Below are 27,767 nucleotides of genomic sequence, written 5' to 3'. Positions count from 1 at the left end.
ACTGGCTGTGCCTCCGGCATCTCTTCGCCGGTGCGTCCTCGCTGCGCCCGTAGGTCCCGCCAGGCGGGCCCCGCCTCCTCCGGAGTCCGAGCGATGGGCGGGGAAAGGGACGGGCAGGTCTAGCTCTGTCGGCGCAGCGGTGTCCACCTCAGTCCGGCCACGGTGGAAGACGCGTGCAGCGGCGCCTGGTTGCCTGGAGCGGCCCGGACCCGAGAGGTGAGAAGAGGGAAGCGGGCCAGGGAAGAGGGAAGCGGACCAGGGAAGAGGGGAGGGAGCGGTGCCGGCCGCCACGCGGTCAGCGGGCCCGTCCCAGAGTCATTCTGGCTGGGTCCCCGCGCGGTAGAATCCCAGATCAGGGGTCGCCGCCGTGGAGCGGGGCGTGCGTCGGGTTATTTCCCGGGTGGTCCGGGGCCGGGCGAGTGGCGCTGCACCCTGGTGATCCGGGCCTGCCCCTCTGGCTGGCGGCTGCCCACCCGCCCTCCATCCCGCATATCTCGCCGTATCTCGCCGGGTGCCACGCACTCCGCTGCTTTTCCTGTCCTCGTTGATCCGTCTCGAACCTAGATATCTAGAATAGGGATCGAGGAGATAGGAGCCACCACCACCTCGGACAGATGGGGAAACTGAGGCCGGCACAGGCGAGACGGCTTGGTTATCTTGGTTATTAAAAATCACACACCCGATTAAGGACAAAATCAGGACCTGTTCTTTCGGACTCACACACTAAGTTGGAATTATTTCACTGGATGGATGGAAACACTAAGACAGAGAGGGCCCAGAGCCTTGCCTAAAAAGACACAGCAAGTCTTTTGCAGAGCTAGGACTTGTATCCAGCTCTCCAAACTCATAGACTATCAGGCTGGGCTCCTTCCTTGCACAGATTGGGGACCACAGTGAGTTAGAAACGTTCAGAACTTAAATTGCCTTCCGGCGCCCATTCTAGTTAATCTGTTTTTTCTCCTTGTCCCCAACAGTTCTTTATGTGAAATCTACAACTAATGTGATATGCACTACTAGATTAAGCAGAACTTTTTGTTTTTGAAAATTGAATCAGTAAGAAATGGAGGGCCAAAGCTGTTGGAAAGGAATGGACCCTTTAAAACAAACAGGAATCTCAAGGCAGGATATAGCAACGGACAGAGACTAATAGCTGTCGTTTATTGAGTAAATGCTATGTGCCAGGCACTGTGGTAGGTAGTTGTGTTAGCCTTACAAACCAACAAGTTAGGTAATGTTACTCTATTTTACAGGTCAGAAATTGATGCTGAATAAAGTGAAGTTTTACAAAACCATTGCCATATGACTGCTGAGCAGTATAGCTGGGATCTGAACAGAGATCCGTTTGACTTCCAGAACACATCCAGTGATTCTCCAAGTGTGGTCCTAAGCTCACTGGTTCAGCATCATCTAGGGTGTGGAGTCCTGGATCTCATCCTTGGATTTGCAGGGGTGGTCCTAAGAAGCTAACGGCTCTCTGTATTTGACAATTATTATACTGTAGTGTGCTGCCTCCTAGGGGAAGATCTAGAGATGAACATACTCTGGGCTAGGGGTAATTTTTGAGGAAAAAAAACATTAATCACACTTTTTATTTATTTCTGATTTGACTTTTTTTTTTTTGAGACCAGGTCTCACTCTGTCATCCAGGCTAGGAGTGCAGGGGCACGATCTAGGCTCACTGCAGCATTGACCTCGTGGGTTCAAGCAATCCTTCCACCTCAGCCTCCCGAGTAGCTGGAACCACAGGTGCATGCTACCATACCTGGCTAGTTTTTGTAGAGATGGTGTTTCACCATATTGCCCAGTCAGGTTTCAAACTCCTGAGCTTAAGCAATCCTCCTGCCTTGGCCTTCCAAAGTGCTGGGATTACAGGCATGAGCCACTGTGCCCTGCCCACACTTTTGTTTTTTATTTTTCCCCCATGATTGACAGAAGGATAATCACACTTTTAGTGAATGTAACCCCCCAGGCAGATGCTTGTCAAGCTTAATTTCTTGACATAAGCTTGGTTTTGGCACGTGGGGGCAGAAGAGTGGGGTTGGAGAGTTAAGTGAGAATGGGGAAAGTAACTCCTTTTTCCTTATCATATAGCTGTTAAATTCTAATTCACTCAACAGATACTTGCTAAGCATTTATTAGGTGCAAGACATGTTCAAGACACTGAGAATACAGCTTTGAACAAAACAGCAGGTCAATGCCCTCATGTGAAAGACAATTAATAATGTGTAGTATGGAATGGTGAGAAGAGCTATGGAGAAAAATAAAGCAAAGGGCATAGGAGTGCAAGGCAGGGCTGGGCCCAGGAGGAAGACGTGGAAATGGCAGCAATGGCAGTGGTGCTATTTTTTAAAATATATATATATATGTGTATATATATGTATATACATATGTATATATACACATATGTATATACATATATACACATATATACACATCTGTATACACATATATACACATATATACACATCTGTATACATATATATGTATATACATATGTATACACATATATATATACATATATATACACATACATATATATATTTATTTATTTATTTTTTGAGATGGAGTTTCATTGTTGTTGCCCAGGCTGGAGTGCGGTGGCGCCATCTTGGCTCACTGCAACCTCCGCCTCCTGGGTTCAAGTGATTCTCGTTTGTCAGCCTCCCAAGTAGCTGGGATTACAGGCACATGCCACCACACCAGGCTAATTTTTTTTTTTTTTTTTTTTTTTTTTTTGAGACAGAGTCTTGCTGTGTCTCCAGGCTGGAGTGCGGTGGCGCGATCTTGGCTCACTGCAACCTCTGCCTCCCGGGTTCAGGTGATTCTCCTGCCTCAGCCTCCCAAGTAGCTGGGACCACAGGCATGTGCCACCACGTCCGGCTAATCTTTTTAATTTTAGTAGAGACAGGGTTTCACCATGTTGGCCAGGATGGTCTCAATCTCATGACCTCGTGATCCGCCTGCCTCTGCCTCCGCCTCCCAAAGTACTGGGATTACAAGCGTGAGCCACCGCGCCTGGCCTAATTTTTTGTATTTTTTAGTAGAGAGGGGATTTCACCATGTTGGCCAGGCTGGTCTCAAACACCTGGCCTCAGGTGATCCACCTGCCTTGGCCCCCCAAAGTGCTAGGATTACAGGCATGAGCCCTTGCACCCCGCCTGCTATTTTGCATATTTGTTTAACTTTTTTTTTTTTTTGTAGAGACAAGATCTTGCTATGTTGCCCAGGCTGGTCTCGAACTCTTGGCCTCAAAGTGATCTTCCTGCCTTGGCCTCCCAAAGCGCTGGGATTACAGACATGAACCACTGTGCCTGGCCTCTATTTTATGTATTGTATCTAGGAAGGGACCGATTTATATAAGGTGTCATTTGAGGCTGGGCAACATGAGCAAAGGCCCCAAGGGCAAAGGCTGCTTAATATTTTCATAGACTGGTGATTGAAACACTAGTGCATAGGAGGAAGCAAGACAGTGGCAGTTTCAGGCTCATGCATAGAAGTTTATACCAACGTTTTTAGACCATATCTGGTAGGAGGTAGGAAGCCAGTGCAGATTTTTGGGGAGCATATCCAAATGGTTGACCTCATCTTGCTAATGAATGCTTCTTTTGAAGAAGAGGCATAGTGCTTTAAAAATGTAGGTTCAGGCTGGGCCCTTCCTTGGCTCATGCCTATAATCCCAGCAATTTGGGAGGCCGTGGCAGGCAGATCACGTGAGCTCAGGAGTTCAAGACCAGCCTGGATAACATGGCGAAAACCTGTCTCTACAAAAAATACAAAAAATTAGCTGGGCATGGTGGCGTGCACTTGTGATCCCAGCTACTCAGGAGGCTGAGGTGGGAGGATCGCTTGAGCCCAGGAGGTGGAGGTTGCAGTGAGCTGAGATCATGCCACTGCACTCCAGCCTGGGTGACAGAGTGAGACCCCATCTCAAAATAAAAATAAAAAATAGCCAGGCGTGGTGGCTCACGCCTGTAATCCCAGCACTTTGGGAGGCCGAGGCGGGTGGATCACGAGGTCAGGATATCGAGACCATCCTGGCTAACACGGTGAAACTCTGTCTCTACTAAAAATACAAAAAATTAGCTGGGTGTGGTGGCGGGCACCTGTAGTCCCAGCTACTCGGGAGGCTGAGGCCGGAGAATGGCGTGAACCCAGGAGGAGGAGCTTGCAGTGAGCGAAGATTGTGCCACTGCACTCCAGCCTGGGTGACAGAGCAAGACTCCATCTCAAAAATAAAAAATAAAAAAATAAAAAATAAATGTAGGTTCAATATTAGAGGAAACTGAGTGACCATTATACAGGAACTGTGCACTATTTTTGCAACTTTTCTGCAAGTCCACAGTTATTTCAAAATAAAAATTTTTTTTAAATGTAGGTTCAATAAAGTGTTTAAGGCTGAACTATGCCTGCAACTTTCAAATAGTTCAAAAACAATAACAACAAAACCCATATAAGTATGGAGAGAGAGTGTGTTAACCTCTTATGAATTGTAAAATTGCTAAATAGGTGAATTGTTAGTATGGAAGTGTTGCATGTATCATTCTTTCAACTTTTCTGAAGATTTAAAAACAGCTTCAAAATAAGCAATCAAGCGACAGTATACGTTTGAATCAGGCAGGCTTGTTCAAGTCATGATTCCCCTACTTACAAGCTGTGTGTGGCTGGGCGCGGTGGCTCACACCTGTAATCCCAGCACTTTGGGAGGCCGAGGTGGGTGGATCACAAGGTCTGGAGATGAGACCATCCTGGCCAACATGGTGAAACCCCATCTCTACTAAAAATACAAAAATTAGCCGGGCATGGTGGCAGGTGCCTGTAGTCCCAGCTACTCAGGTGGCTGAGGCAGGAGAATCACTTGAACCTGGGAGATGGAGGTTGCAGTGAGCCGAGATCACACCACTGCACTTCAGCCTGGGCAACAGAGCGAGACTCTATCTCAAAAAAAAAAAAAGCTGTGTGAAGTATTGGAAAATTATTTCTAAAGTACATATTCTAGTCTAGTTTATTTTTATTAAAAATATATTTTTAATTTTTTTTCTTACACTGTAGCTCTTACCAGTCTAGTCTGAGATTTTTCCTTATAAGAGAGGAGACTTACTTTGGTTGTTGACTTGTTTCCATTAATGCTGGGTTAATGTTAAGACTTCAGGTTTTCCACAAACTTGAGATCTTTAGGTTGTTTTTAGGTTGACTCTAGTTTTCTTGTAATTATCCGATGTATATACACTTAACAGAGACTGGCATAGGCAATCTATTAGAGGAAAAAGGTTAGGAGTCAGGATACTTGGGTTCTGGATCTATCTCTGCCTTTAAGTAGCAAATGATTTCACTAATTTGAATATTTATTTCATTTTATTTTTTGAGACAGAGTCTTGTCTATCGCCTAGGCTAGAGTGCAGTGGCGCAATCTCAACTCACTGCAACCTCCGTCCCCTGGGTTCAAGTGATTCTTGTGCCTCGGCCTCCCAGGTGGCAGGGATTATAGGCATGTGCTACCACTCCTGGCTAATTTTTGGATTTTTAGTAGGGATGGAATTTCACCATGTGGGCCAGGCTGGTCTTGGACTCCTGAGCTCAAGTGATCCGTATGCCTCGGCCTTCCTAAGTGCTGAGATTATAGTTGTAAACCACTGGTACCCAGCTGAACGCTTATTTCTTACCAAAAAATCATAGCGGTTGGATTTCTTGATCTCTGTCTAGCTCTATAGTCCTGTAATTCAGGAAAACTACCACTTAATGATTCAATCATTTAGTTTGAACTGTCTCATGGTTGGGACAGAGGGTTATGATTGCCTGGAGTCTAGGGCTCCTGACAACAGGTTACTTTTTCTACTGACCCTCACTGCCTGTGGTTTTAGATTGTGTTATGTGTTAAAAGCAGTTACTTAAACACACACACACAAACATGCATATCACACCATATTTACAACAGGTTGTGAAGCTCAGTTTTAAGTGGCCTAGGTTTCTTAGGAAAATCCCAGTAGAGGTTGAGTATCCCTTATCTGAAATGCTTGGGACTGGCAGTGTTTCCAATTTCTGAATTTTTTTTTCTAATATTTGCTTTATACTTACTAGTTGAGCATCTCTAATCTGGAAATCCAAATTGCTCCAGTGAGCATTTCTTTTGAGCACCATGTTGGTGCTCAAAAGTTTCAGATTTTGGTGCATTTTTGATTTTGGATTTTCGAATTAGGGATAATCAACCTGTATCTGATTAATATGTCATCAAATCTATCCAATGAAGCTGTCATATTTTAAAACTAAATATAATTGTTTTTAGAAAAATATTACGAAAAGAAATAAAACCTTGCTTAGACACTTCCTCCCAAAGTTGTGTGTGTCTGGGGACTTAAGAAATACATTTCCCGGCCGGGCATGGTGGCTCACGCTTGTAATCCCAGCACTTTGGGAGGCCGAGTCGGGCGGATCATGAGGTCAGGAGATCGAGACCACGGTGAAACCCCGTCTCTACTAAAAATACAAAAAAAAGTAGCCGGGCGTGGTGGCGGGCGCCTGTAGTCCCAGCTACTCGGAGAGGCTGAGGCAGGAGAATGGCATGAACCCAGGAGGCGGAGCTTGCAGTGAGCCGAGATTGCGCCACTGCACTCCAGCCTGGGCGACAGAGCGAGACTCCGTCTCAAAAAAAAAAAAAAAAAAAAAAAAGAAATACATTTCCCAAGGCTGCATATCCAGAGTATTGGAACATTCAGTGGCGATTTCTTAGGAATTGAAATATAAACTGCAATTGAAAACAAAATGACTTAGCTGGGCACAGCGGCGTGTGTCCGTAATACCAGCTAATCTGGAAGCTGAAGTGGGGGATTGCTTGAGGCGAGGAGTTCAAGGCTGCAGTGAACTATGATCATGCCACTGCACTCCAGTCTGAGCAAGAGTGAAACTGTGTCTCTTAAAGAAAAGAAAAAGAAAATTACGTAACAGGTTATATTCAAGCTACTCTTTTCCCCTTCAGATAAGAATTAGACTTTATAGCTTTATTGTAGTATAATTGACATACAATAAACTGTACATATTTAAAAGGTACTCTCTCTCTCTCTATATATATATACATAAAACTGTCACCACAATCAAGATAGTGAACATATCCATCAATCCCTGAAATCTCCTCATGCCCCTTTGTAATCTCTCCCTCCTACCCCTCCTTACTTCCTATCCCAAAATAGCCACTGATGTACTTTCTGTCACTATAAATTAATATAAACTTTTTTCTTTCTTTTGGTGGAGGTGTCAGGAAATGAACTTGAGGACTGATTAGTTTGCATTTTGTAAAGTTTTTGTCCCTGAAATCTCCTTCATCTAATATCAATGTAGTGTACCATGCAGTGGCATGAAGTACGTGCACAATGGTGTGTAACCATTACTACTATTTATTTCCAAAACTTGAAATTGGAACTCTGGGCCGGGTGCGGTGGCTCACGCTTGTAATCCCAGCACTTTGGGAGGCTGAGGCGGGCGGATCACGAGGTCAGGATATCGAGACCACGGTGAAACCCCGTCTCTACTAAAAAATACAAAAAATTAGCTGGGCGTGGTGGCGGGTGCCTGTAGTCCCAGCTACTCGGAGAGGCTGAGGCAGGAGAATGGCGTGAACCCGGGAGGCGGAGCTTGCAGTGAGCCAAGATTGCGCCACTGCACTCCAGCCTGGGCGACAGAGTGAGACTCTGTCTCAAAAAAAAAAAAAAAAAAAAAGAAATTGAAACTCTGTAACCAGTAACTCACCACTTCCCCCAGTACCCAGTAAAATCTATTTTCTGTCTCTATGTATATGCCTATTCTCTCTCTCTCTCTGTGTGTATATATATATATATTTTTGTTGTTGTTGTTGTCATTGTTGTTGTTGTTATTCTGTCACCTGGGCTAGAGTGCAGTGGCATGATCATAGCTCACTTCAACCTTGACCTCTTTGGCTCAAGCAATCCTCCCTCCTCAGCCTCCCAAAGTGCTGGGATTATAAGCATGAGCCACCCTGCCTGGCCCATTTTGTCTTTTCTAGATATTTTGTATAGGTGGAATCATACAATACTTGTCCTTTTGTGTCCTTTTTTTTTTTTTTTTTTAGATCCAGGTCTTTTTTTTATTTTTTATTTTTTATTTGTTTGCATCGTGTCTGTCTTTTGCTTAACATAAGGGCGTTAAGGTTCCTCCATGTTGTAGATGAAGAGTCTCAGAACTTAATTCCTTTTTAATAGTCAAATAATATTCCACTTTATGGTTATACCATGCTTTATCTGTTCATCTTTTGATGGACACTTGGATTGTTTTCACCTTTTGGCTATTGTAAATAGTGCTGTTATGAACGTTAATATACAAATATCTGTTTGAGTTACAGTTTTTAGTCCTTTGAGTATAAGCAGAATTACTAGGTCATATAGCAGTGCTGTGTTTAACTTTTTGAGCAACCATCAAACTGTTTTTCACAGTGTTGGCACCATTTTACATTTCTACCAGCAATGTATCAAATGTATCAACTGTCTTTTTTTTTTTTTTTTTTTTCGGAGTCTGGCTCTGTCACTCAGGCTGGAGTGCAGTGGCGCAATCTTGGCTCACTGCAAGCTCCGCCTCCTGGGTTCACGCCATTCTCCTGCCTCAGCTGCCTGAGTAGCTGGGCCTACAGGCACCCGCCACCACGCCCGGCTAATTTTTTTTTTTTTTTTTTGTATTTTTAGTAGAGATGGCATTTCACCATGTTAGCCAGGATGGTCTTGATCTCCTGACCTCGTGATCCGCCTGCCTCGGCCTCCCAAAGTGCTGGGATTACAGGTGTGAGCCACCGCGCCTGGCCTCAGCTGTATTTTTTTTGAGACGGACTCTCGCTCTGTTGCCCCAGCTGGAGTGCAGTGGTGCGATCTTGGCTCACTGCAACCTCCACCTCCTGGGTTCAAGTGATTCTTTGTGCCTTAGCTTCCTGAGTAGCTGGGATTACAGATGCGTAGGTGTGCACCACCACACCCAGCTAATTTTTGTATTTTTGGTAGAGAAAGGGTTTTGCCATGTTGCCCAGGCTGGTCTCGAACTCCTGACCTCAAGCGATTCACCCACCTAGGCCTCCCAAAGTGCTGGGATTACAGGTATGAGCCACTGTGCCCGGCCTCAAATGTCTTTTAAAGAAACAAAAATTTTTGTCCAACAAAAGTCAAAGCCAATTCTTCTTGGAGAAGTTTTTGTTAAAATAACTTTTTAAAATAAAAAACCATTCTGTCCATCAAAAACTTTATTAGATACTTCCTGTATGTGTCTAATTCTATGCTAGGTCTTATGATAGTACACAAAAAGTGTAGAACATCTTGAATAATTTTAATCTAGTTAGGAAGATAAAGCACATATTCAACAAACGTTTATTGAACATATAAATGGAATTCAGCGGAGAATGAGATACCGTAGACCTTTCCCTCCACCCCATTTATTTTTCCAATTTTCGCTTCTCTCTTGTACCTGAGAACCACATTTCTAATTGCCTGCTGGACACACCATCTGGACATATTATAAAAATCTCAAATCTAAAAAACCCGAAGTCAGATTTTTTGCTGCTTCCTATCTTTCCATTTTCTTCTCCATCTTCCTGTATATCATCCTTCCTTTTGTGTGGTTCTTCTCAGAATTCACCTTAGGTTTGTCTGTGTATGTCCTTTAAGCACCACCTCTTACCTAGTTGTACCACTGAAATGGCAAACTTCCTGCCCTTTCCTGCCTTGGAGGTTAGGCCTTTGGTAACTGTAGCTTAGAGGATGAACTCGTGACTTCTTGAGATTACATAAAAACTAATCTTTCACTCCAGCCTTATCTCCTACAACTTCGCCCTTGGAACCTAGTGTGACGTTTTCCTGGGTCTTGGACTATACTGTGATCTTTCACTTGCCTGAGTTATCTTTTCCCTTTTTATTAACATTGCAGCTTCCTACTTCACGTTGGTCTGCAGCCTATTCTGTACTCTCAGAATACGCTAAACCTTTCTGTTATGGTACCTAGAATGCTGTTTAAAACTCTGTCTTAATCCACTGATTGTGGGTAGAAATTGGGTTCTTATTCATTTTAGCAAGAATTTACTGAACCTCTACTGTATGTGCTAAGCATTGTTCTTGATAATGGAAATATAATAAGTACAAGAAAGACTGTAAATAATAGTTTTGCTTATAAGTAATATAATTTCAGAAGTCTGAAGTGCTGTGAAGAAAATAAAGCCAGTAAGGATATAGAGAATGCTGGGAAGGAGGTGTTATTTTATTTGGTTGGGATGGTCAAGGAAGGTTTCTGTGAGGAGGTGACATATAAACTGAGGCCAGGCATGGTGGCTCAGACCTGTAATCCCAGCACTTTGGGAGGCAGAAGTGGAAGAATTGATTGAGCCCAGGAGTTCGAGACCAGCCTGGGAAACATAGCAAGACCCTGTCTGTACAAAGAAATAAAAACAAATTAGCCAGGTATCGTGATGTGTACCTGTAGTCCTAGCTACTTGGGAGGCTGAGGTGGGAGGATTGTTTGGGCCTAGGAGTTCAAGGCTGTAGTGAGCTATGACCATGCCACTGCACTCTAGCCTGAGTGACAGAGTGAGATCCTGTCACTAAAAAAGAAAAATAAAAGCTGAGACCCAAAGGATGAGAACATACCTGTATAGATCTGGGAGATTATTATTCTAGGCAAAGACAACTTGAGCAAGTACAGTGACCCTAAGAATGGAATCAACTTGGCATGTTCCAGCAACTGCAAAAAAGCCAGTAGGAAATAAGGGCAAAAAGGGAGGCAGTGTTCAGATCTTGTAGGCTATTAGAGTATTCCAGGTGAGAGAGGATGGTAGGACAATAGTGAGAAGTGATTGGATTACAAATAGTTTGGGCAGTGGGGAGAGGATAAATATATTATTCAAGGCACAACAGACAGGACTTACTGATGGATTATATAGGAGTATGGCATAGGGGAAAGAAAGATTGACACCTAGGTTTGGGGTCTAGGTTCTGATGCATTGTGTCTAGCACAGTGGTTAGCTTATAGTAGGAGCTTAAAATATGTGTATAATTTAATGAAGACCAGTACCCAACCTCTAGGAGCTCACATAGAAAAGTTAGCCAATCCAGCTGGAGAAGGCTTGTTGACACTTGAGGACATTCATGCAGTAAGCATGGGTTGCAGGCCCATTTAACACAGATGGATCTGAGTTTTCCTCTGATGAGTAGTCATCTTGTCTTTTCCTCCAAAAGATCCTTTTCCTCTCACAGTATTAACTTCTCAGTCTAGGGGAAGGACCTGGAAAGTGCCTGTGCCATCCTGGTTGTAGGCATCAGTGAATGAAATGGAGAGGAATACAGAAGGCTTTGCTCGTCCTTGGCATCCCTGGGCCTTTATAGTGCTGTGATCTTCCCTAGACTTGTCTGACAACAGTGAGTTAGAGGATCCGATGGTACTATATACGTGGAGAATCTGCCTTGGTTGTACCTGTTTATAGTTTAGTTTTCTTTTTCTTTTTTCTTTTCTTTTTCTGAGGGTCTCATTCTGTCACCCAGGCTGGAGTGCAGTGGCGTGATCTCAGCTCACTTCAGCCTCCACCTCCCAGGTTCAAGTGATTCTCCTGCCTCAGCCTCCTGAGTAGCTGGGATTACAGGCGTGCACCACCACGCCTGGCTGACTTTTCTATTTTTAGTAGAGGCGGGTTTTCATCATGTTGCCCAGGCTGATCTCGAACTCCTGGCCTCAAGCAAGCCACCCGCCTCAGCCTCCCAAAGTGCTGGGATTACAGGTGTGAGCCACTGTGCCTGGCTTAGTTTTGTTTTTCTAAAACCACCTTCAACTATTTTTTATCTGTAAAAGACAAAAGGTAAAATATTAGTTGCTTTAGTGGAAAAAGAATGAAATAATATAACATCAGACCAGAAGATATATAATTATTTGCCAAATGAGTGATATAGTAAGTGACTTTCTCAAAATCATTCAGGGCCTATGCATTGCCCGCAGATTCAAGTCTAGCTTTCTTAATCCGGCATAAAGGGCCCTCCAGAATCCCCCTCAGGTACCTTTGTAGGCTCCTCTCCCACTAATCCCCCATAACCATTCTCTGTTTTAAATATAACATTCTCATTTCTGATTCTTTTCCTCCAACATTAGAACTATTGCTGTTTGTGTTTTCTTCTCTCTTACCCATATTCCAGGTCTTCTTTCATCCTTTCAAACCTGACCTAGACTTCAGAGCCCAGGTTAGATATGTTCCTCCCTTGAAAACTTTCTAAACAAACTATTCTTAAACTCTTTCAGATTTCTCCCCTGCTTAGATGCCATAAACATAGTAGTCAGCAGCTTCTAGTTTTATTTAGCAGTGAGTTTGTAGCATACATACAGAGGTAAAGGAAAGCATGATTATGGAACTTTGTGGGTTCACACTGGTGGCTGAATTAGTTCTACTTGTAGGACTGTTTCTGAGTGAATACGTGAGTTTCTAAGAGCTAGAGATGGGAAAGGACCATGGCCATGAATGTAGAGAAAGGGAGAGTTGGGAACAAGATTGTTGATATTATTACTGCATCAATTTGGATAGCAGCTAGGTGAAACTGGAATGTGTAGAGTAGCTGAATTTTAAGGTGTTCAGAAATATCTGAAATTAGAGAAGCTAATTATAGATAGGTGGTAGGAATAGTACCATATTAAAAAAGGATCTATTCTTGGGATCCCAAAATGTGCATTTTATTACCTTGCTGTGTCTTTTATAAGCTGAATAAATTACTAAATTGGGCCAGTCCTTTCACTTTTAACCTATGTATGTCTTTATATTTAAAGTGGGTTTCAAGTAGACAGCATATACTTGGGTCTTATTTTTTAATCATATCTGACAGTCTCCATTTTTAATTAGCATGTTTAGACCATTCATATTTAATATGATATGTTTGGATTAAACTCTTCCATCTTACTGGCTGTCTTCCGTTTGTTCCATCTGTTTTTTATGTTTTATCTTCCTTTTCTACTTTCTCTTGAGTTGAGAGTTTTTTATGATTCTATTTTATCTCTACTATTATTTTTTATACCTTTTTAAAAATGTAGTGGTTACTGTTAGGTTTAAATGTACATGTTTAATCAGAGCCTATGTGCAAATAAGATACCATTCCACATTAGTGTAAGACCTTACAGTTTGCTGGGCATGGTGGCTCATGCCTGTAGTCCCAGCATTTTGGGACACCAAAGTAGGAGGATCACTTGAGCCCAGGAGTTTGAGACCAGCCTGGGCAATATAGTGAGACCTGATCTCTATTTAAAAAAATAATAATAATCAGAAAATTTTAAAAAGACTTTAAAATTCCCAATTCCCCCTCCCATTCTGTGTGGTTGTTGTCACACATTTATTTTGCATATGCTATAAAGTAAATTCCCATTTTTGATTTAAACAGTTATCTTTTAGAGCAATTAAAGATTTTTTAATTGAAAAAATGAATTTTACTTTATCTTCATTTGTTCCATTTCCTGGACTTTCTTTGTTATGTAGAACTGAATTTCTGATTGGTGTATTCTTTTTGGCTAAAGAACCTTCCTGAAACTGTCTCTCTCTCTGTGTGTATGTCTCTCTCTGTTTCTCTCTCTTTCCCCCACTCTTCTTCTCCTTCCCACTCCCTGTCTCCCCTCCTCTCTCTCTCTCCCCTTCCCCCACATATATATGGTGCTGGTCTGCTGGCCTTAAATCCTCTCAGTGTTAATCTGAGAAAGTTTTTATTTCTTTTTCATATTTTATTTTATTTTATTTAAGACAGAGTCTCTCTCTGTCACCCAGGCTAAAGTGCAGTGGTGTGATCACAGCTCATTGCAGCCTTAACCTCTTAGGCTCAAGCAGTCTTCCTACCTCAGCCTCCGAAGTAGCTGGGACCACAGGCACTCACCACCATGCCTGGCCTCTTATCTTTTAAGATATTTTTTCTAGGTAGAGAATTCTATGTTAAAATTTATATTTCTGGGGTCAGATATGGTGGCTCACACCTGTAATCCTAGCACTTTGGGAGGCCAGGGTGGGAGGATCACTTGAGGCCAAGAGTTTAGGGACCAGCCCGGGGAGCTTAGTAGCAAGACTTTGTCTCTACAAAAAAATTAAAAAATTAGCCAGGCGTGGTGTTGCACACCTGTAATCCTTGCTACTCAGGAGGCTGAGGTGGGAGAATCACTTGAGCCTGGGAGTTCAAGGTCATGGTCAGCCATAATTGCATGTCACTGCACTTCAGCCTGGGCAACAGGGCAAGACCCTATTTCTATAAAAGATATATATTTCTTCGATATAAAGATACCACTCCATCATGTTCTGGCCTCCATGATTTCCAATAAGAAGTCTGCTATAATTCTTTTTTTTTTTTTGGAGACGGAGTCTCGCTCTTGTCGCCCAGGCTGGAGTGCAGTGGCGCAATCTCGGCTCACTGCAAGCTCCGCCTCCCAGGTTCATGCCATTCTCCTGCCTCAGCCTCTCCGAGTAGCTGGGACTACAGGCGCCCGCCACCACACCCAGCTAATTTTTTTGTATTTTTAGTAGAGACGGGGTTTCACCGTGGTCTCAATCTCCTGACCTCATGATCCGCCCGCCTCGGCCTCCCAAAGTGCTGGGATTACAAGTGTGAGCCACCACGCCCGGCCGAAGTCTGCTATAATTCTTATTTTTGTTTCTGTATAAGTAATACGTGTTTTTTCTTTGTCTTCAGGATTTTATCTTTTGTTTTCAGCAGCTTGAATGTCATATGTGTAGGTGAGGGTTTTTGTTTTCTTTTTGTTTTTATATTTACTCTTGGAATACTCTGAGATTCTTGGAGATAGATTATATATTATATATATGTATTTTTTTTTTTGAGACAGAGTTTTGCTTTGTCACCATGCTGGAGTGCAGTGGCATGATCTTGGCTCACTGCAACCTCCGCCTCCCGGGTTCAAGCAATTCTCCTGCCTCAGCCTCCCGAGTAGCTGGGACTACAGGTGCGCACCACCATGCCCAGCTAATTTTTGTATTTTTTTAGAAGAGACAGGGTTTCACCATGTTGGCCAGGATGGTCTTGATCTCTTGACCTTGTGATCTGCCTGCCTTGGCCTCCAGAAGTGTTGGGATTAGAGGTGTGAGCCACTGTGCCAGGCCTTTTTTTTTTTTTTTTTTTTTTTTTGCGGAGTTTTCATCTTGCTGTCCAGACAGGAGTGCAGTGGCGTGATCTCGGCTCACTACAGCCTCCAGTTCCTGGGTTCCAGCTATTCTCCTGCCTCGGCCTCCCAAGTAGCTGGGATTACAGGCGTGTGCCACCATGCCCGACTAATTTTGTATTTTTAGTAGAGACCGAGTCTCACCATGTTGGTCATGCTGGTCTCGAACTCCTGGCCTTAGGTTACTTGGATCTATATTTTGATGTCTCTTATTAATTTTGGAAATTTCTTGGCCATTATATCTTGAAATATTTCTTCTGCCCATTCTCTCTCTTCTTTTGGTATTCTAATTATGCATATGTTTGATACTTTGATGTGTCCCACAGCTCTTGGATGTTATGTTACATTGTTGATATTGGGGGTTTTTTGTTTTGTTTTGTTATTTAAACTGTTTCTGTGTTTTAGTTTAGGTAATTTCTGTTTACCTGTCTTTGAGTTCATTGATTCTTTCTTTGGCTTTCAGGTCTACTAATGATCCTATCGAAGGCATTCATCATCTCTGTTACTGTGTTTTTCACTTTTAGCATTCCTTATTTGATTTTTTCTTACAGTTTCCATTTCTTTGTTTTACTTTCTAGTATTAATTTTTATCTATATTCTTCCCAGATAGCAGCCATACAGGGCAAGATTTGGATTCCATTAGTTTTTTCTTATGTCTCTTTTGCATATCTTAGGTTTGGAAAAACCCTTTGACCCAGAAATCACCAAGAGCTCTCCAAAATAGGATGTTGGTGCAATCAAGCTAGCTCTAGAAAGCAGGAAATGACAGGAGAGTCACAGACTGTTTGCATTGTAGAGCAAATTGCTGCTGGGTGTATCCATCAACCTGATTGATTTTCTCAGGGTCAGTGGTCATCTAAGTCTATTCTTTATTTGCTTATCTACTTCAGAAGCCCATTAAAATATTTTCTCTTGTTAAACCTAAACAAAATGAATATGGGTTACTTTTATATATCTTGTGTTCTTGAATAAGTCATAGGTCCTGGATTTTGGCAGTTTGGTAACATTAGGTTTATAGAACCTCACAAGGGCTCATTTTTCTGTCAGTTCCAAAACAAGAAACTTCCTGAGTCCTTCATCTAAAATATATTGTCTTGGCTGGGTACGGTGGCTCATGCCTGTAATCCCAGCACTTTGGGAGGCTGAGGCGGGTGGATCACCTGAGGTTAGGAGTTCGAGACCAGCCTGACCAATATGGTGAAATCCTGTCTCTACTAAAAATGTGAAAATTAGCCGGGTATGGTGGCATGCACTTGTAATCCCACCTGCTCAGGAGGCTGAGATAAGAGAATTGCTTGAACCCAGGAGGCGGAGGTTGCAGTGAGCTGAGATCGCACCACTGCACTCCAGCCTGGGCAACAGAGTGAAACTCTGTCTCAAAAAAAAAAAAAAAAAAAATTGTCTCCATCTGGCCACAGTCACAAATGTTTGTTCATTTGTTCATTCATTCATTCAAATGTTTTGTAAGCCTGCTATCTCAGCGTTACTACATTACATTCAGATTACACTGATGAACAAGATATCTTTCCTCCAGGAGCTAGAGAGATTCCTACTTCACTAATACAAGAGTATGGTTAGTACTATAATGGAGGTGCAACATGCTATGGGACACAGAGGATGTAGTATTTCATTTGGGCTAGGGGAGATTGGTTAGTGCTTTCGGGAAAAGGTAGCATTGTAACTGGGTTTTAAAAAATTATTAGGATCTTGACAGGCAAAAAGGTGGATGGCCATTCTAAGCTAAGTAAACAGCTTATGTAAAGGCACTAATTCATGAAGTATTTGGTAAACAATTTATGCTCTATTCCTTTGAGAGCCTTTTGAGAACCTTTGAGGTTCATTTTCTTCTCTTACTCCGGTTATTAGACTTATTATTTTTTGTTGTCCTTTCTCTTTTTCTGGCTATTTTTACTTTCTTTGTTTTCCTATAGTTCCTAGTGGTAGATCTTATGGCATTAGTTTTATAGTCCAGGACACAGAGATGGAGGATCACCTGTATTGCCTCCAAGTGGAAGTGCAGGGCAACATTATTTCTCTATTCAACCTGTGTTTCAGAGTGTGTACTTAGAATAGTAAAGTGAATCTTGCGTGAATGTGGGCCCTGCCCACAGGGCAGATGACTCCATACTAGAACATAGTGCAATAGACCAAAACCTTCTACAGCATGTATGAGACACTTGGCCCATCGACCCTCTTCATGCCCTTTACATTCAGCACCCTCATATCGACTTCTCTCTCCTCTTTCCTACCAAGCAAGGGAGTACTGTTCAAAGACGCAAATGCATTCTGCCCTAGCTTCCTTTTATTGCCAAAAACATTTATCTTTACCCTGCAACCTACTTCTTCTTCTATTTATTTTCAACATTTAGCAGGTTGTTTAAAAAGGGACCAAAAAATAAAAAAGGATCATCTTCCTTGTTTCAGGACTGGTAGGTAGGAGTTAAGGTTAAGGTAGGGGTTAAGACCAGATCCTATTTTGCAGTCTGCCTGGGAGGTGAAAAACCTGGGAAGAAGACCACTGGTAGCATATGTATGGAAAGGAGACAGGCTGCCCTTACATTTTTTCTGGAGGAAAAACTGCCAGGGGGAGCCAGGCATATATGGAGAAGAATCCTTAATGGTTTATACTCTTGGGAAGTCCTGTACCCAGCCAGTTATTTGCTTTGACTTGGCTGTTTAAGGTCTGGTTCTGGTCTTTTTTTTCCCCCTAACCAAGACAAATGAGGCTCAATTAAGGAAAAGGGACATAAGATACCTATTCTAAAACTGAATTCCTCTTAATTCTCATGAAATGACAAGTAGAATTGTTAGTATATGTGAGCACTGAGAATTACTTTATTGATGAACACTGGTATTTTCTCTGGTGTAGGAAGCTGAACCATCTATCTCCAGAAATGTCTTCGGAAAGTAAAGAGCAACATGACCGTTCACCCAGAGACTCAGCTGAAGGAAATGACAGTTATCCATCTGGGATCCATCTGGAACTTCAAAGGGAATCAAGTACTGACTTCAAGCAATTTGAGACCAATGACCAATGCAGACCTTATCATAGGGTCCTTATTGAGCGTCAAGAGAAATCAGATACAAACTTCAAGGAGTTTGTTATTAAAAAGCTGCAGAAGAATTGCCAGTGCAGTCCAGCCAAAGCCAAAAATATGATTTTAGGTTTCCTTCCTGTTTTGCAGTGGCTCCCAAAATACAACCTAAAAAAAAACATTTTAGGGGATGTGATGTCGGGCTTGATCGTGGGCATATTATTGGTGCCCCAGTCCATTGCTTATTCCCTGCTGGCTGGCCAAGAACCTGTCTATGGTCTGTACACATCTTTTTTTGCCAGCATCATTTATTTTCTCTTGGGTACTTCCCGTCACATCTCTGTGGGCATTTTTGGAGTACTGTGCCTTATGATTGGTGAGACAGTTGACCGAGAACTACAGAAAGCTGGCTATGACAATGCCCATCGTGCTTCTTCCTTAGGAATGGTTTCAAATGGGAGCACATTATTAAATCACACATCAGACAGGATATGTGACAAAAGTTGCTATGCAATTATGGTTGGCAGCAGTGTAACCTTTATAGCTGGAGTTTATCAGGTAAGGAGCAATGAAACAATTGGTTATTTCTAGAAAAGTTATCTAGTACGTGAAATCTCATATCTGTAAGGGATCTGAGGAATCACAATAATTAAAGGTATCGTTTATTGAGAGTTCAGGATATATGAAGGGTAGAGGCAAAATTCAAACCCTAACCTGACTCCACAGGTAATATAAGGCTGGTTCACTGGACCTCCACCACCCAGTACAACTCTTTAATTTTACATGTCAGAAAATCTTGGCTTTGCTTGAGATTATTTGTGGCTGGTTATTGGCAGAGTCAGCATTAGCAGTTAGGCAAGTGGGTAACAGAATGGGGATTGGGAGTGCAGGAGTTTCTCACTTTTTTTTTTTTTTTTTTTCTGGAGACAGGGTCTCACTCTGTCACGCTGGAGTGCAGTGGCACTATCTTAGTTCACTGCAACATCTGCCTCCCTGGCTCAAGCAGTCCTCCTACCTCAACCTCCTGAGTAGCTAGGACCACAGGCACATGCTACCACGCCTGGCTGATTTTTATTTATTTTATTTTTTTTTATTTTTATTTTTTGTAGAGACAGGGTTTTGCCACATTGCCCAGGCTGGTTTCAAACTCCTGAGCTCAAGCAATCCTTCCGTCTTGGCCTCCCAAAGTGCTGGGATTATAGGCATGAGCCACCACACCCAGCCTCAAATTCTAAATGTCTCTTACCTTCCATTAAAATTGCTGATCTATTGAGCGACTCTTACTAAAGGTAGTGGTTGTCTTGGATTGTTGAGGATGGAGGGAAAAAGTTGGGGACCACAGTTTCATATTATCAGCCAGGAGAAAGGATAAGAAATCAAATTCTTGAGTCTCCCATAGAATCCACTAATCTGTCATTATCATCATGCCCCTGGCTTTTGGCATCCAGGAGTCAGTGCCAGGATTAAACCTTCTCTAATAGAGGCATTTCAAACCAACAAGGGAAGGGGAAGAGTAGCTCACTTTAGTTGGTGTTCAGATGAGTGGGGAGGGAGAGTGAAGATGGTGTGAAGATGAGCTGTCTACTTATATATAATGATAAATAATAAGTCTATTTACTTATTTATTATTTATTCATTTATTTATAAAGAGACAGGGTCTCTCTATGACCAAACTCCTGGGCTCAAGTGATCCTCCCAACATTGCTTCCCCAAATGCTGGGATTACAGGCATGAGCCGTCACGCCCAGCCAACTTCTGCCTTTTTGTTCGTATGTCTCACCAAGAAGGAAGAAGGCATAACAATTCTGAAAACTTATTAGAGGAAAATATAAAGAAGTAAAAATGCAGAATTTTTATTAATATGGGAGACAGTGTGGCATAAGTACATATATACTGCATGAGAATGGTTTCTTAGTATGAGGTTAAAGATAAGTCTACAATAATTTTTAAAGTGTGATTCTATTTTGATGTAAATCTAATTTTTTGTTTTGCCAATTAAAACTTCACTTGTACACTTGCTTTTAGCCAAGAGGCTGAGAAGCAGTAAGACTTCACTTTTACAGTAGTGATTTGTAATTTAAGGAAAATACATGGTTTCTTAACTAGAAGAATTTTTTCCAATTTGAAGTTTTCTTGTGGATCCTTGAGAATGTTTTTCTTTTAAAAGAGGTCTGTTCTTTGTGATGGGAAGAATGAAAAAAAAAAAAGAGGTCTGAACCTTATTCAAGTTTAAGAAACATTGTATGAAAAGAAAGAAATCCAAAGTTCCTTTCTCACCTGGGCTAATAAGTAACAGTGTGACCTTGGGCAAGTTGCTTAGCCCTTTAAACATAATTTTCCTGTCTGTAAAATGAGAAGATTGATATATGATTGTGTTTATTCTAGCTCTGACATTCTGTGATGCTCTGATGATATGTCTCCATGCAAGAAATGTCAGGATAATATTAAATTTAGCGTTCTTTTCTATTGATATTTAACACTTCTATATCCTTCCTTCCAGGTAGCGATGGGCGTCTTTCAAGTGGGTTTTGTTTCTGTCTACCTCTCAGATGCCTTGCTGAGTGGCTTTGTCACTGGTGCCTCCATCACTATTCTTACATCTCAGGCCAAGTATCTCCTTGGGCTCAACCTTCCTCGGAGTAATGGTGTGGGCTCACTCATCACTACCTGGATACATGTCTTCAGAAACATCCATAAGACCAATCTCTGTGATCTTATCACCAGCCTTTTGTGCCTTTTGGTTCTTTTGCCAACCAAAGAACTCAATGAACACTTCAAGTCCAAGCTTAAGGCACCGATTCCTGTTGAACTTGTTGTTGTTGTAGCAGCCACATTAGCCTCTCATTTTGGAAAACTACATGAGAATTATAATTCTAGTATTGCTGGACATATTCCCACTGGGTTTATGCCACCCAAAGTACCAGAATGGAACCTAATTCCTAGTGTGGCTGTAGATGCAATAGCTATTTCCATCATTGGTTTTGCTATCACTGTATCACTTTCTGAGATGTTTGCCAAGAAACATGGTTACACAGTCAAAGCAAACCAGGAAATGTATGCCATTGGCTTTTGTAATATCATCCCTTCTTTCTTCCACTGTTTTACTACTAGTGCAGCTCTTGCAAAGACATTGGTTAAAGAATCAACAGGCTGCCATACTCAGCTTTCTGGTGTGGTAACAGCCCTGGTTCTTTTGTTGGTCCTCCTAGTAATAGCACCTTTATTCTATTCCCTTCAAAAAAGTGTCCTTGGTGTGATCACAATTGTAAATCTACGGGGAGCCCTTCGTAAATTTAGGGATCTTCCCAAAATGTGGAGTATTAGTAGAATGGATACAGTTATCTGGTTTGTTACTATGCTATCCTCTGCACTGCTAAGTACTGAAATAGGCCTACTTGTTGGGGTTTGTTTTTCTATGTTTTGTGTCATCCTCCGCACTCAGAAGCCAAAGAGTTCATTGCTTGGCTTGGTGGAAGAGTCTGAGGTCTTTGAATCTGTGTCTGCTTACAAGAACCTTCAGACTAAGCCAGGCATCAAGATTTTCCGCTTTGTAGCCCCTCTCTACTACATAAACAAAGAATGCTTTAAATCTGCTTTATACAAACAAACTGTCAACCCAGTCTTAATAAAGGTGGCTTGGAAGAAGGCAGCAAAGAGAAAGATCAAAGAGAAAGTAGTGACTCCTGGTGGAATCCAGGATGAAATGTCAGTGCAACTTTCCCATGATCCCTTGGAGCTGCATACTATAGTGATTGACTGCAGTGCAATTCAATTTTTAGATACAGCAGGGATCCACACACTGAAAGAAGTTCGCAGAGATTATGAAGCCATTGGAATCCAGGTTCTGCTGGCTCAGTGCAATCCCTCTGTGAGGGATTCCCTAACCAAGGGAGAATACTGCAAAAAGGAAGAAGAAAACCTTCTCTTCTATAGTGTGTATGAAGCGATGGCTTTTGCAGAAGTATCTAAAAATCAGAAAGGAATATGTGTTCCTAATGGTCTGAGTCTTAGTAGTGATTAATTGAGAAAGTAGATAGAAGAATGTCTAGTCAATAGGTTAAAATTTCAAGTGTCCAACATTTCCCAGTTCCACAGTGGAAAATTTCACACACTTGAAATTTTAACCAAGTGGCTAGATATTATTCATCCTTTGAAGCTAATGGCATTTGTATATACACACTGCAGCAGAGCTTGTAGCTGGACAGAGTCAAAAAGAAGAAAATACGGTTTCAGGCTTTCTTGCAGATACGAAGTATTCTTGGAATGCAATAAGTATGTATTGAACTGTACTGTAAAGTAGCCCCAAAACTTAATTACTCTCCTGTTTTAGGGGTTATACGTTTGGACTGTTCATTCTCCGAGAGATGAAGCGGTGAAGTTGGGATTTGCATTGGAAGTGCCGTAGACTTCTTTATGTGGCTCAGTGGAGAGAGGGAAAGAATGTTGCACCTGCTCTAGTACCAATAGGTCAAGAGGCTTCTGGATCACAAAGTCATAACTAGACAGGTTTGTTCTTATAGTTTTCTATCCCCAGTCTTTGCTCCCCAGATGGCAGTAGTTTTTAGTAGGAAAGTGCCATTCCTCTCCTTAAGGCACAGTCTCATCAGAAGTCTAACACCTGGGCAGGTTTGTAACATCCTGAGAGCCAGCCCGACATTAGACAGAATACCCTTTGTAATACATTGGAAATTTTTAGTCATGCCTTTTTGTTTAGGGTAAACAGGTCAGCACAAAGAGCTCTTCAAAATCAGAAAAAACAATAGGAGTCCTTCCTTGTCTTTTCTGTGATCTCTGTCTGTCCTTGTTTCTGAGACTTTCTCTACCATTAAGCTCTATTTTAGCTTTCTAGTTTGTTTCCCACGGAATCTGTCCTAAACTGGTGTTTTTGTCAGTGACAGTCTTGCCAGTCAGCAATTTCTAACAGCATTTTAAATGAGTTTGATGTACAGTAAATATTGATGACAATGACAGCTTTTAACTCTTCAAGTCACCTAAAGTTATTATGCAGGAGGATTTAGAAGGATCACATTCATAAAACCCAAGTGCTATGGGTGTATTATTCATAATAGCTGGCCCACAGGTCATGAATTGAGGAGGAATTTCCTTTCAAAAAGCAAGAATGTCCAACACTGAAAGTTTATAGTTTTATATTTGGACCTTGAAAGGTAAGAAAAAAGCAGGTTCTCCAAAGTTAGGAATAGGGAACTAATTTATGAAACAGCCATCTTTAAAGAAAAAAAAAGCAAACTGCAAAAGTACAAAATCATTTTTCAATCTGTTCCCAGTTTCTAAACAATTTTAAATATTTATGAGAAGCAAACCCTATGTGTAGGGCATCTGTTGGAGTGGGATGCTTTTAGACGTATGTTAAGTATGTACATGTTTAATATGTATATTTAAAATGCATATATATTGTATTATATCTACATTATCCTATATAGATATATGTAACTTAACTTTATTGTTAGCTCCATAAGCTGCCAGTGTTGCTTTTCTGTTGGTAGAGCTCTCCCATTTGGTGACATGGAAAATACCTTTCCATTATCACAACAAAGCAGTTGCTCAGTAGAAAGTCTGGATTTCTGTCTTGTAGGTGATTCACATTATAATTAAGTGTAGGCTTCCTGAATTTTGGCATCCTTTTAGAACTTGGGTCTGGAATTCCAGAAATGTTAATTGCTGCTTGTATTTGTGCTTGTTTGTTTTTAGCCAATATTTGCCCTTTCTATCCAGCCTTATGAATAATAGCAGTAAAATCACAGTATCTTGGTCAGTCTTTATTTTTTTTCTTTTTTCTTTTTTAAGAGACAGTCATTCAGGCCAAAGTGCAGTGTGATCATAGCTTACTGAAGCTTCCAACTCCTGGGTTTAAGTGATCCTTCCATTCTGGCCTCCTAAGTAGCTAGACCATAGGTATGCATCACCACACCCTGCTAATTTTTTAAATTTTTTCTAGAGAGGGGGTCTCACTGTGTTGCCCAGGCTGGTCTCAAACTCTAGGCTCAAGCAATCCTTCAGCCTCTGCCTCCCAGAGTGTTGGGATTACAGGCGTGAGCTACTGCACTTGGCCAAGTTATTTGTTTTTAATCTCTCTTGCCCTTCTCCCAAGGCAGGCTTAAGTTGAGACTATTATAGGTATCTAATACCCTGTAACAGAGTAATGAGTACATGCTTAAGACGTTATGATTAGCCAACACCAACACAGCAAAAAATATAATTCCAGCCAAAGACTTTGGAAAATCCCTCAGAAGGAGGGATAACAGGATTTGACCTTTACCAGCGATTTCTGTCCATATGTGGATGTAAACAGTTCTGGAACGTTATGCACGCAGTTAGCGAATCCTTGAATTATGTTCTGGTTTGTACTTGTGCCATCCATCCAAACAAACAAGAGATTCTGCTTTTGGTAGCTATCTGTAGAAACATTTAAGATGTCCCTAGAATTTACATTTCATCCTCTCTACTTGGGTTGAGGTTGCCTATACTTGCATATTGTTAAAATGTTTTGGTTGCTGATATTCAGAGGAATCAAACCTAGAACCAAAGCCTAATTTGCCAATAAAAAAAACTGTTTTTGGCTAGGCGCAGTGGCTCATGCCTGTAATCCCAGCACGTTGGGAGGCCGAGGCGGGTGGATCACCCGAAGTCAGGAGTTCGAGACCATCCTGGTAACACTGTGAAACTCCATCTCTACTAAAAATACAAAAAATTAGCTGGGCGTGGTGGCACACGCTTGTAGTCCCAGCTACTCAGTAGGCTGAGGCAGGAGAATCACTTGAACCTGGGAGGCGGAGGTTGCAGTAAGCCGAGATTGTGCCACTGGACTCCAGCCTGGGTGACAGAGCGAGACTCCGTCTCAAACAAACAAACAAAAAACTGTTTTCATTTGCTCTCTTGACCAAAGGATAGGACTTTAGTTCATTAAGCATTATTTTAAACATTATATTGATACAAAAATATCTTGCTTACTCTAGAGTCTAAATGAAGCATTTTCTCAGTACAAAATTCTGAATATCATAAAATGGTTATTTAATTGAAACGTAGTGTGGTATACTCTTGATGGTTAGAACTCTTACATCCTTATTTATTTTTAAATTTGTTACAGCCAAAGGGTTGGAGTGTGCCAGTGCACAGGTAGACTAAGGAAAACATTGTAGAGGAGTGAAGAGAACAGACCATTGAAAAGACTATTATCCGACCAGTGGAGGCAGAAAAGAGAGGAACCCAGTTGAATAGGACCCAATCCCTGGTTAGCCCCCACACAATAATAGGGAGACAAGGATTAGGAGCCATACCTCTGAGAGCAAGGTCTCTTTCTAGAGCAAATTTCTCTTTCTAGAAGGGGAGGGGCACAGGGTCACAGATTGACCAAAGCTGAAAGGGCTGAGGAGCTCATGGTAGCCTGGGTTGACCTACTCTGGAGTGCGGTGTCTTCCTTCTAAACTGAGTGACTGTAGTACTATCTGTGCCTCTGATGGTAATAAAACTGACAGATGTCTAATTTTTTTTTAAGTAGGACCAAAGGAAAACAAGATTTAGATAGTCTGACTTTGCTTTTGAACAACAGACATTGCAAGTCAAAATTGTTGTCAAATTTACATATGGTAAATGATGAACTTTAAAAATGTGTCTAGGTATTAGATGATTTCATTAGACTCTTAATGCTAATGGCTAGTACGTTTTAACAAGAACAGCAGTTCTCTGCTGCAATATTCCCATAGTAAGTGGTCATTTAAGAACATGTTAGGGTTAGCCCTGATCTGATTATAAAAGTGAGAAAAGGGCTACAGTGCATTTCTTGGTAACTTAAATTGAGTCTTGAAGATACAACGATCCATTTGAGTTCTGTGATCCTTATTGTTCTTAATTGTGTTTCTCTATGTGTTGTTACAGATGAGCCATAGGTTTCTTTGTATCAATGTAGACATTACTTCAGATACCTCTGAGGACCTACCCAGCAGTCTAGGACCCTGGGCCAAGTGCTGGGACTATGGTACTAAATCCAGTAGATGGGCTGTGTAGTAACTCTCCCAGGGAACACACTAGGGTACTTGGGGAGGTGCTTTGTGGAGCATGTTGAAGCTTTGAGATCTGAGCAGGAGGCAGTGATGTCCCTGGTCTATTCAGGGAAAGATTTCAGTGTGAAATGGTAAACATCCAGTTGACAGGATTTAGATTTTGCTTAGTTTTTCTGCTTTTTAATGTTTCTATCCCCCATCTCAGTGTTTTCTTTATCCATTCTAGTGATGCCTTATTTGAAACTGGGCTTAAACTGCAAAAAGAATGAAGTTGGATTTAGGAAGCTGTTAGATCATTGAGTGGTGTTGAGAGTGCAGTTTCACTAGCAGTGAAGTTTCCTTGAGCCTAAAATTAAAAAAAATAAATAAAAAGAATCAGTTTTTTTAATTAAAAAAATAGAAAGCTGTTAGGCTCCTAATTTGTGGGGTTTTTTTATAAATACAGTTTAGATAATCCTGAATGGAATCATTAACTTGGTTGCTAATTACAAGAATGAAAATTATAATGGAAAAGGACAAAATAATATACCAGCTGGTTTGTTATTATAGTCCATGTATTAAAATACTATTGAAATACGTTAAAGGTAAATTTTTAAGGTTTAAAAAAATTTAGTAACGTACAGGGATGGAGAATTTAGATGTCAGAGTTGGGGAGATTTATTTTTATAAGGTAATTTTTATCCTGATAAGGACTTAAAAAAAAGTTTTGCAACTGAAATTTCAAAGTAAACATGTTAAGTACAGTTAAAAAGTAAAATAAGCATTATAGTAAATAGTGGATTCTCTTGTGTGTATTTTTTATCTTAGTGTTGTAAAATTGGAAAAGAATGGACTGAAGTCCAAAAACTGGAATAATGAAGGACACTAAACGCCTTTATTGTAGATACTATGTTTGTAAGTCTATAGATAAGCAACTTAAGCCAAAAAGGTCTTTCAACTGAAGCTTTAATCAACTTATTTTGGAGACGTTCTCTTCCCTTATCTTATGCACCATCCCTAAAATAATAAGATACATGGGATCAAACAGCCCTTGCCTTTTCAACACAAATCAGTTGGAAAATTATGGTTTGAGTCCTGTTGCTGCCATGGCTTCTGTTTCTCAGAAATGAGTGTGTATGAACATACCAATCTATGTAATAGGCTACCTTTTTTTTGTCTTCTTTGGAACTTTGTACACAAACCAAGACAATATCAGGGTGACAGGTGAATGAACTTAAATTCTCAGTCTTGTCTATTCACCAAAAAAGTATACTGCCTGTTTTTTCTTTAATTATTCAAGGTTGATGACTGTTAGGAACATGTTTTATACTGTATTTTTTAATTAAAGCAAGTGCCTTGATGTAATTCCATGTAAATCATTGCTTAACCCTCTTATGGGATGAGGATGAGTTATTACTGTATTGAAGCCTACTGGAAAGGAGGGGGAGTTGGTTAATAGCAGATACTTTTCTTCTAGAAGGTTATGTTTTATGCTGTTTATTATGTAAGATCCTGTATGTATGTTGAGATTTAGAGGTTTCATTTATTTTGTCTGCTAATAAATTGTTACTCTAATAATGCA

The 27,767-nt window shown here is 41.2% G+C and overlaps 1 protein-coding gene across 1 annotated transcript; it reads left to right on the top strand.

Moving 5' to 3' along the window:
* On the top strand, positions 1–27,767 carry SLC26A2 (solute carrier family 26 member 2). Its single transcript, XM_003266632.3, has 3 exons — positions 1–216; positions 18,023–18,746; positions 20,689–27,767. The coding sequence occupies exons 2-3, from the start codon at positions 18,048–18,050 to the stop codon at positions 22,207–22,209; spliced, it is 2,220 nt and encodes a 739-aa protein (XP_003266680.2). The 5' UTR covers positions 1–216; positions 18,023–18,047; the 3' UTR covers positions 22,210–27,767.

The sequence above is a fragment of the Nomascus leucogenys genome, chromosome 2 (genome assembly GCF_006542625.1).
Source record: "Nomascus leucogenys isolate Asia chromosome 2, Asia_NLE_v1, whole genome shotgun sequence".
Lineage (NCBI taxonomy): Eukaryota > Metazoa > Chordata > Mammalia > Primates > Hylobatidae > Nomascus > Nomascus leucogenys.
This window is presented reverse-complemented; position numbering and strand designations above follow the sequence as displayed.

Coding starts and splice junctions, on each gene's coding strand:
- SLC26A2 (XM_003266632.3), top strand. CDS start 18,048: ATGTCTTCGGAAAGTAAAGAGCAACATGACCGTTCACCCAGAGACTCA. Junction 18,747..20,688: donor TTATAGCTGGAGTTTATCAG/GTAAGGAGCAAT, acceptor CCTTCCTTCCAG/GTAGCGATGGGCGTCTTTCA.